The sequence below is a fragment of the Mobula hypostoma genome, chromosome 5 (genome assembly GCF_963921235.1).
Source record: "Mobula hypostoma chromosome 5, sMobHyp1.1, whole genome shotgun sequence".
Taxonomy (NCBI): Eukaryota; Metazoa; Chordata; class Chondrichthyes; order Myliobatiformes; family Myliobatidae; genus Mobula; species Mobula hypostoma.
Window position 1 is genome coordinate 9,769,289 of NC_086101.1, and position 10,564 is coordinate 9,779,852.

Here is a 10,564-nt window from a genome sequence, read left to right on the forward strand (position 1 = left end):
GACTTTATTCCCTGGAGCGTAGAAGAATGAGGGGAGATTTGATAGAGGTATATAAAATTATGATGGGTATAGATAGAGTGAATGCAAGCAGGCTTTTTCCACTGAGGCAAGGGGAGAAAAAAACCCAGAGGACATGGGTTATGGGTGAGGGGGGGAAAAGTTTAAAGGGAACATTAGAGGCGGCTTCTTCACACAGAGAGTGGTGGGAGTGTGGAATGAGCTGCCAGATGAAGTGGTAAATGTGGGCTCACTTTTAACATCTAAGAAAGACATGGACAGATACATGGATGAGAGGTGTACGGAGGGATATGGTCCAGGTGCAGGTCAGTGGGACTAGGCAGAAAAATGGTTTGGCACAGCCAAGAAGGGCTACAAGGCCTGTTTCTGTGCTGTAATGTTCTATGGTTCTATGGTTCTATGTGCTGGGGGCAATCCAGCAAATGTTGCCACACATACCAGTGCCAACATAGCATACCCTCAACTTACCAGCCCTAAGCCGTACGGTCTTTGGAATGTGGCACCCAGAGCGAACCCACGCAGTTACGGGAAGAGAGCCGAGGGAACTGAACCTGGGTTGCTGCCTCTGTACAACGTGACAGTAACCACTATGATACCAAGCAGCCTTGTAATGGTGTAATGGACCAGCAAATATTGCCATGACGTGGTGGTGTAATCACTGAATAAACCTTCTTTGATAAAAGGAGAAAAATAACTGAAGCATTGACAGCGAGTTTTCACTTTGTAGCAAAATACTTTTATTGAACAGAAATAAATAAATATAATACCTATCGTTAAATATTCTCTGATATAACCCCACTGTGCAGAGCGAACCAGCACAGTGGATTTACTTGATATCCCAGGCCATGTTTTAACATAAAACATCACATTTTTTATGTCCTTCCGACAGAGAGAGGGGCCATTTAACCCATCAGCCTGATGCTAGCCCACATGACATTCTCAATATTGCAATCCGTTCTCTCCTGCTCAAACCTGCACACCAGATTTTATCATTCACCTACTCACCAGGGGCAAATTACCTCCCTACCCACATTTTTGGGGTTTGTAAGCACCAGGGGAAAACCCACACAATCATTCCTAGATGGCACAGGAGATCACGATTGAACCCAGGGCAGTGCCACTACCTGCCACACCACTGTGCTATCTGTAGCCTTATGAAGAGGAAAAGATGCGTGTGACCACACTGAAGATCTTGCCTGAGGCTCTCCATCGGTCCTAGTTGGCCGTGTGATATTGAGAGCAAGTTGTTGTCCCTTGCAGTAGACTCCCCCTCTCCACACAGCTGGTGAGTCCAAAGGAAGGCAGATACAGTTGGGCAAAGTAGCATAGCAGAAGTTGCCAAGTCAGCGTTGAACTCAACATAGGACTGCCCGAGATGCAAAAGTCTTAGGCACATATATATAGCAAGGGTGCCTAAGGGTTCTACTCCTGCTGCCTCAAAGAATAAGAAAATTTCATGACATATGTGAGTGATGATAAACCTGATTCTGATATGGTTCTCCATTGTGGACTGAGTGGGAAGGGGGCAGGGAGAGGGGAATCATGGTTGGGAAAGGGAGAAGGGAGAGGGGAATCGTGGTTGGGAAAGGGGGAAGGGAGAGGGGAATCATGGTTGGAAAGGGGACAGGGAGAGGGGAATCATGGGGAAGGAGGAGTCAGCACTGCAGTACAGAAGCACCAGTCTGTATTGATCAATAAACCAATTGCTTGGCATCAAATGACTTTGCCTGGTGTCTCAGGACTGGATGTGTCCGCACCTACGCCACCCCCTGCCCTTGGCACTCCTTCCCTGGCACCTGTCTCACACCCCTCCCACAGCGCTCCACCCTCACCATTCCCAATATCCTTTGCTCCCACCAGATCTACAAACTCGCTCTCTTCTCCACGTTGACAAATACAGTACTGTGCAAAAGTCTTGGGCACACTGGTTATACTGTATGCATGAGCTTACGGCTTTTGCACAGTTCTGTATAAAACTTTGATTAGGCCCCTTCTGGAATATAACATTCATTTCTGGTCATTACAGAAGGGATGTGCAGGCTTTGGAGAGGGTAAAAGACGTTTACCAGGATGTTGCTGGATGAGAGGAAAGGTTGGACTTTCTTGGGTTACTTTCTCTGGAGTGGCGTATGCTGAGGGATGAATAGACAGAAGTTTATAAGATTATGAGAGGCATAGATAGAGAAGACAGTTGGTATCTTTCTCCCCTGAGTCAAATGCCTAATACTGGAGGGCAGGCATTTAAGGTGCGGGGGCGCGTTCAAATGACGTCTTTTTTACCCAGAGTGTGGTGGGCACTTCGAATGTGCCATCTGGCGAGGTGGTGGAGGCAGATACAACAAAGGTGTTTAAAAGGCAGAGATACAAGGGGTCATCAGGTTAAATAGTTGGGCACAACTTGCTGGGCTGAAGCACCAGGTCGTGTGCTGAACTGTTCCATGTTCTATATTGGAACAGGAGATTGGAGCAAATCAAATCATGTGATCTTGCAATAAAGGTTTTTTTTCCAATACAGTGGGGATGGAGGGGAAAGAAGGCTTGATTAGTGACTGTTACTAAACTGCATGGAAGCAACGGCAAAAATAGGGCGAGACAGAGAAACATTCACTTCATCTACACACAAGAGTTTCTGTAGAAACTCTGAAGCAGCACATGCAGAATGTGGAGGAGCTCAGCAAGTCAGGCAGCATGAATAAACAGTTAACATTTCGGGCTGCGGCCCTTCATCAGGACTGGAAAGGAAGGGGGAAGAAGCCAGAATGAGAAAAGGTCACACAGGTTCTACGGAGAGGAATAAAGAGTCAACTCATGAAATGCTGACTTATTATTCCTCTTTGTGGTTGCTGTCTGACCTGCTGAGAACCTCCAGCATCTGGTGTATGTGTCACAATTGATCTATCAGCTGTCCACTTGCAAGCTTGCTACTCTGTTCCATTCAAGCGTGTAGACTCCTGCTCACCAAACAGACTCTAGTTTCCTGGGTGTTTCTTAGTGGACCAAATAAAAAAAAAATTCCCCACTCACCTCCTCCCATAAATTACATTCAATTCGTGTTCAGTGAAGCAATAATTGAAATATGGTGACACCCCTTGGTGCGAGAAATTACTATAAATACATTCCAAGAGCGTCTGCCAGCTGCCGACCCTACCAGCCCAGAACAGTACCAGTTATCTCTGAATTCAGGCTGGTGACTTAGAAGGTGCTGGACTTCCGAGCTTAGTGTCTGCCTGGAGGTGGGCTTCCATTCCTCCTTGGGTTGTCTGGGAACCAGCGCAGACATAGCGTGAACACTTCCGGATGAAATTCCGGAGTGGGAATTTTAAGCTGCAATGGTAGAGGGATAATAAATCAGCCATGATGGAGTGGCAGAGCAGAACTGATGGGCCGAATGGCTAATTCTGCCCTATGTCTTATGGTCTAACGGTCCTATGGGTGGGGAAGGATTTGTTCTTTCCTTATTTTATTTTTTGAGAATTCCAAGGCATGAAAGGAGATTGCTCCAAGTCTCATATCTATGATGGGGGACCATCCTCCACTTTAGTAGAGGCTGTAAGCTCATAGTTTTAAGCTTTCTTGCGAGCCTCTACCTCCATCAGTCGATCCCTTACTTCCTCTCCTTAACTCATTTCCCTCCTGGATCTCCCTGGATCTCCCTGGAGGGGATACACTTTCCACCAGGAGCCAGTTATGTTGCATCCCTAGATTATACACCATAAGGTCATATGACATAGGAGCAGAATTAGGCAGTTCGGCCCTACAAGGCTGTTCAACCACTTGATTATGTCAGTTTTCTTTCTATCCCATTATCCTATTGTTGCTATGTACCTGATGCTCAGGGAGTCCTTCACTAACGTGTTGGTTTAAAGGGTCCTGGTTAGACCAGAGATAGAGCACAAGGCCCCCCGAGTTCGTTCTGACTAACGACCTCCATTTACACCAACCTGGATTCTACCCACAAAGAAAGGGCAATTTGCAGAGGCCAATTACATCGGGGTACGGGAAACCAGGGCACAAGCAGAACGTACAGGCAACCCTGGAGGTCGGGATCGAGTCCGAAGCAGCCGCTCTATCCACTGTGCCACCAGTGTCGCATGGATGTCCTTGAGTTAATTTAATGTGATACATGTGCAGATACTTTCCTCAAAGTTGCAAATTCTCCTGGTAAAGCCTGCACGCTGTGGGACTCAAAATCTGAGCATCAGGGGCCCATCTCAACTCCACCCCATCACAAAGCAAACACTCCAAAGAAGGTCTTGCCTTCCTTTGTGTCCAAATATGTGACCACCTGCTTGGAAACCCTGGAGAAGATCCTGTCGCCGGCCTCCAGTTCGAAGATGGCACCCTGGTAGGAGGTCTTGAACCAGGGGTCACTGTAACGCTGCTGGTGGCAGACAGACTTGGTGGCTTTCAGGAGGATTGTCTCCTCTGGGTAGGAAGGCGAGAGCTTGTGCATGTCATGGCTGAGGAAGATGGTGTTCCCATTGCACTCCCTGGCATAGAAGACCACTTGGGTGTAGATGAAGTATAGGCCGGGCTGCTGGATCAAAAGGCTGTTGTTGGAGAACTCGATGCCGTACGAGAAGGCAATGCCAACATCATCCTGCCAAATCAACTCCTTGGACCGGCCCTTGTCGGGATTCGCTGTGGATTGGCAAAATCCGTTAGACCGTAAGACATATGAGCACAATTAGGCCACTCAACCCATGAAGTCTTCTCATGTATAATTTATTTCCCCTGTCAACCCATATAGACCATAAGACCATACGATATAGGAGTAGAATTATGCCATTTGGCCCAACGAGCCTGCTGCACCTTTTCATCTTGGCTGATCCATTTCCCTCTCAGCCCCAATCTCCCCATTTCACTTCATGTCCTAACTAATGAAGAATCTATCAACTTCTGCCTTAAATATACCCACAGATTGACCTCCCTCTTCCTAAAGAAATTTCTCCTCATCTCCATTCTAAATGGGCATCCCTCTATTCTAAGGCTGTCCTCCAGTCTTCGACTCCTGTACCATAGGAAACTACTTTCCTCATATAATCTATCAAGGTCTTTTAACATTTGATAGGTTTCAATGAGCTCCCCGCCCCCCATCAGTCTTCTGACTTCCAGTGAGTACAGACTCAAAGCCATTAAACCCTCCTCATACGATACCCCTTTCATTCCCAGACTCAATTCATGAATCTCCCTTGAACACCACGCCCTAGCGGCCAACCGGAAAATGTTCCCTTCATTCCCACTTTTTCCCTCCTTCCAATCAGTTACACACCATCCATGCTAGTGTCTTTCCTGTAATACCATGTGCTCTTAATCTGTTAAGAAGCTTCATGTGAGGCATCTTGTCAAAGGTTTTCTAAAAATCCAAGTACCCAACATCTACCGATTCTCCTCTGTTCATCCTGCTTGTTATTTCTTCAAAGAATTCCAACAGATTTGCCAAGTAAGATTTTCCACTAAGGAAACAATGCTGACTTTAGCCTATTTTATCATGCGTCACCATGTATCCTCAAAGCACATCCTTAACAATCAACACCAACATCTTCCCAACCACTGAGGTCAGACTGGCTGGCCTATAATTTTTGTTTTCTGTCTCTCTCCCATCTTGAACAATGGAGTGACATTTGCAATTGTCCATTCCTCCAGAACCATGCCAGAATCCATTGATTCTTGAAGGATCATTACAAATGCCTCCACAATCTCTTCAGACACCTCTTTCAGAACCGTGGGGTGTACACCATGTGGTCCAGGTGATTTATCTTCCTTCAGACCTTTCAGTTTCCCAAACACCTTCTCCCTAGTAATGTCAACTTCACTCATTTCTGCCCCTTGATGCCCTGAAACTTCCAGAATCATGCTGATATCTTCCACGGTGAAAACTGATGCAAAAACTTATTCAGTTCATCTGCCATATCATTGTCTCCCATTTCGACCTCTACAGCATCATTTTCCAGCAGTCCGTATCTACTCTCACCTCTCTTTTACACCTCATACATCTGAAGAAACTTTTGGAATCTCTTTTAATATTATTGACTAGCTTGGCTTTGTATTCCATCTTTACCTTCTTAATGACTTGTTTGTTGACTTTTGCTTGTTTTGAAAAGCTTCACAATCTTCTAACTTCCCTCTAATTTCTGCTCCATTACATATCCTCCCTTTGGCTTTTAAGTTGGCTTTGACTTCTCTTGACAGCCATGGTTGCATCATCCTGCCTTTAGAATACTTCTTCTTTTCTGGGATGTATCTATCCGCACCTTCCAAATTTCTCCCAGAAACTGCAGCCATTGCTATTCTGCTGTCATCCCTGCTAGTTTTCCCTTGCAATCAATTATGGCCAGTTCCTCTCTCATGCTTCTGTAATTTCCTCTACTCCATTGTAATACTGATACATTTGACTTTTAGTTTTTTCTTCTCAAATTGCAGGGTAAATTTTATCACATTATGATGACTGGCTCCTAAGGGTTCCTTGAACTTAAACTTTCTAAACAATTCCGGTTCATTGCACAACAATCAAATCAGAATAGCTGATCTCCTAGTGGGGTCAAACACCAGCTGCTCTGGAAAAACACCTCCTAGGCATTCTACAAATTCCCTCTCCACACTACCAACCACCACTATTTTATCATTTCCTGTCAGTCACCTTATAGACTGACACTCCTGTGCCCAGCGTCACTATATGGACATAAAATCAAACTATATATAAACTAACTTATGTATGTATATTTATTATGTTTTTATTGTTGTATTCTTTATCTTATTGTTTTATTGTGCTGTATTGGATCCGGAGTAACGATTATTTCATTCTCCTTTACACTTGTTTACTGGAAATGCTATTAAACAATCTTCAATCTCGAAAAATATTTGCCGCCAGTTTTGTTCTATCCCCAGTAGGGGCCGGATCAGTCCATCAGAGGCAAAGGATGGTCAATCCTATCACTCCATGGTCACAGCTGGCAGCTGTCTACCGTAGCCACGCTTACACTGATTAATGAAACCTCAACAACTGATATGCACACCTACATAATAATAAATATGTATAATATAGTAATAGTTCCTTACCGGTGAGGTGAGCAGCGATTTTCCGTCTCGGGTCGTCTCCCACCTGCTTAATGAGGTGAGGAAAGCCTACAGACAAGAGAGGTTTTGTCAGTGCTGGTGGGAGTAACTCGGAGTGAGAACACACAGAAACTGAGGGAGAGAGAGAGGGAGAGGGAGGGGGGTGTGAGAGAGAAAGAGAGTTGAGAGTGGCACTCTAAGTAAATTTATTATCAAAGTATGTACATATCACCATATAGAGCCCTAAGATAAATTTTTGCAGGCATTTATACAAAAATAAAGAAATACAATAGAATTTATGAGAGGCACAGAGAGACTGACAAATAGAGTGAGAGATAAAGAATGAGAAACACACGAGATTCTGCAGATGCTGGAAAGCTTGAGCAACAAACACAAAATACAGGAGCAATTTAGCAGGTCATGCAGCATCTTTTGAGGGGAATAAACAGTCAACATTTCAGGCCTTCATCAGAACTAGAAAAGAAAGGGGAAGAAGCCAGAATAAGGTGTGTGTGTGTGTGTGTGTGTGTGTGTGTGTGTGTGTGTGTGTGAGAGAGAGAGAGAGAGAGAGAGAGAGAGGGAGAGAGAAGGGGGATGGGAGGAGGAGTACAAGTTGGCAGGTGATAGGTGAGGCCAGGTGAGGAGGAAAGGGAAAGGTAGGTGAGGTGGGGGGGGGGAGAAGTCGGATCTTGTAGGAAGCTGGGAGGCGAGAGGGAGGTAGTAAAGATAAAGGACTGAAAAAGAAGGAAATTGATAGGAGAGATCAGTGGGTCATGGAAGGAAGGGAAGGAGGAGGGAAACCAGTGGGAGGTGATGGGCCAGTGAGAAGAAGAAGGAGTGATAGGGTAACCAGAATAGGGAATGGAAAACCAGAGAGGGGGAGGGGGAGAAATTAAGAAAGTTAGGGTAATCGATGTTCATGCCATCAGGTTGGAGGTTACCCAGATGGAATATAAGGTGTTGCTCCTCTAGTGGCCTCAATGTGGCAGTAGAGGAGGACATGGGCTGACATGTCGGAATGAGAATGGGATTGGGTGATGACTTCATAAAGAACGAGAGAGTGATGAAGATGGGAGAGAGATCATGAAAGAAAAAGAGATCGACTGATAAAGAGGGACATGAAGAAAGAGAGAGAGAGAAAGTTATAGATAAAGGAAGAAATGAAGAGGGGGAGAAGATAATGGAAGAGAGACAAGGGAGGGAGGGGGAGAATGACAGTGAACAGGAGAGAGTAAAGACAGGGACAAGATAGAAAAGGCGGAGCACAGAAAAGTGAGCAATTAAAGTGAAAAAAGAAACAGTGAGAGATAAAGGGATGAACAGAAAGATAGAGTTGAACAGAGGTAAAGATGGGCGGTGTGAAAGAGAGGGAGGGAAAGAGAAATAATCTGAGAACATTTGAGGGAAAGAATTGGAACAGAAATGGTGGGAGAGAGATGATGAGAGGGAGGGCGGAAAGAGGGGGGAAAAGGAGGCAGGAAAAATAAGTGGGGGAATTAGAGAGAGTGAAAGAGGTTGGAGTACAAAGAAAGAGAGGAGGCGGTAGAGAAGAAGTAGAGAACTGACAGAGCAGCGGAGAGGCTTGGGAGAGAGAGGAAGACTAGAGGGACAGAGAGACTGGGCGTGGCTGGGGGACAGAGAGGGATGGACAACAGGCAAAGGGACAGGATGGAGAGGGATCTCCCGACAGGAGGAAAAGATCTCCCCTGGTCCAAACGGATGGAGATCTCAGGAAAGTACGAAGGGAGATTTTGGGACGGGACAGAGAGAGAGAGAGAGATCCCGAAAGCAGATGGCGAAAGATTCTCGGGACCGGATGGAGAGATCACGGGAACGGGCAGAGGGAGATCCCAGTAACGGACGGAGAGAGATCCCGAGGCCCGTCGGAGGGAGATCCGAGGACTGGACGGTGAGAGATGCCGAGATCAGCCGGAGGAAGAGAGATCCCAAGATTGGACAAGGAAGATCCCAGATTTGGACGGAGGAAGATCGCGATAACGAACGGAGGGGTTATCAGAAATGGACGGAGACGGACGTTGAGACCGGACGGAGGGGAGGGGGTCCCAGGAATGTAAGAAGGGAGATCCCGAGACCGGACGGAGAGGCGATCCCGGGACAGGTAGAGGCATCCCAGTTCAGGAGAGAGAGAGATTCCGGGACTATTGTGTGGGAGATCCGGAAACAGGTTACTCACCGTTACCTTGAGGAAAGCCGTCCGTCTCTCTCAGGACCGCCCTCTGTGGAAGAACCGAGAGAGCAGGGGGTCAGTGCAGTCCGACATCCCTCAATTTGGAAAACTCCCGCATCCTTCCCCGTTGTTAACCGGAGCCTGACACGACCCTTCTCTCATTCACTCTCTGCAGATAATCGGCACAGCAAACTACCAACATAAACCCGACCCAGATCTGTCCCGTTCTAAACTGCCCCGGTTAACCCTCGAACAGTGACTGGACATAATCTGTCGTTCATCTGCTGAGAATTCTATCATGTTGTTAAAGGACTATTGAATTGGTACGATTATGGACTCTTGACCTCACCAACTATAGTGCCTCGTTATAACCTTGCACCTTATTGTCTGCCTGCACTTTCTCTGTAACTGTAACACTTTATTCTGGAGTCGCATTGTCTTCCCTTGTCCTACCTCAATAATGAGCTGTGTAATGAATTGATCTGGATGAACAGCGTGCGAGACAAGCTTTTCGCCGTACCTTGGTCCGTGTAACAATAAAGACCCAATTTACCAATTTCTTGACGCCCCCCCTCCCCTCTGATTTTAAACGCTCGCTTTTGTTTTAAGCTAAAGAGCCGGCAGCTTTGCGCCCGAAATTCGCGGTGCGTTCGGCTGTCGAGGGAATTCAGCCAAATGCGGACGGCCGGACCCCTCCTGGCACCTTAAGGCGTAAATGGCAGGAAATTAGAGATGCTCGCGTGTTGAATCCCAACCGGGTTGGACGCAAGACAAAATTACAGTAAAATTCAGGCGGAACCTAAATAATTCTATGTTTAACTGTTGGGGGATACATACCCCGTTTCCCTGTCCCGGTGTGGACGCTCCAACCACGCAGAATAACACATAGGAAGCCACGGCCGCCAGGCACACCGCTGAAACAATGCAGACAATCTTTAGGAAGCGGCCGGCCGCGAAGCCCCGCTTTCCCACTGAGTCGTCAGTGCCGTTCTCAAGCTCGGCTAGCATCCTCTCACTGCTCATCGTCGCGGTTAGGTAGCAGGGATTTCCTGTCGCGTCTTCTCGCACTCTCTCTCTCTCCGTCGAACTGCCTCTCAGCGGCGGCCGTGGGCTGCGGCGTCATTTTAAAGCATCGGCTGGGAATTACCCCCCGAGTCTCCGAGAATCGGTCAGAGGGTGTGCGCTACCCAGAGTGCGGAACCTTTGTGTGTGAAACAGAGAGAGAGAATGTGTGGGAGAGCGGGAGAGCGTGTCAGTGTGTGTGTGGGAGAGAGGCTCTGTTTGCGTGTGTGTTTCTGAGAG

The 10,564-nt window shown here is 46.8% G+C and overlaps 1 protein-coding gene across 1 annotated transcript; it reads right to left on the reverse strand.

Annotated features, from left to right (window-relative positions):
- Window positions 1-866: 866 nt before the first annotated feature.
- LOC134346436 (lymphotoxin-alpha-like) lies at window positions 867-10,285 on the reverse strand. The gene is made up of 4 exons (XM_063047805.1): window positions 10,100-10,285; window positions 9,269-9,311; window positions 7,078-7,143; window positions 867-4,659 (listed from the first exon to the last, which is right to left on the reverse strand). The coding sequence occupies exons 1-4, from the start codon at window positions 10,283-10,285 to the stop codon at window positions 4,244-4,246; spliced, it is 711 nt and encodes a 236-aa protein (XP_062903875.1). The 3' UTR covers window positions 867-4,243.
- Between the last annotated feature and the right edge of the window lie 279 nt (window positions 10,286-10,564).

Excerpts from the sequence above, each read along its gene's own strand:
- LOC134346436 (XM_063047805.1), bottom strand. The coding sequence starts at position 10,285 with ATGAGCAGTGAGAGGATGCTAGCCGAGCTTGAGAACGGCACTGACGAC. Across the intron at positions 9,312-10,099 it reads CACCGGGACAGGGAAACGGG|AGGGCGGTCCTGAGAGAGAC; the intron begins GTATGTATCCCC and ends GTTCTTCCACAG. Across the intron at positions 7,144-9,268 it reads CGGCTTTCCTCAAGGTAACG|GCTTTCCTCACCTCATTAAG; the intron begins GTGAGTAACCTG and ends TCTTGTCTGTAG.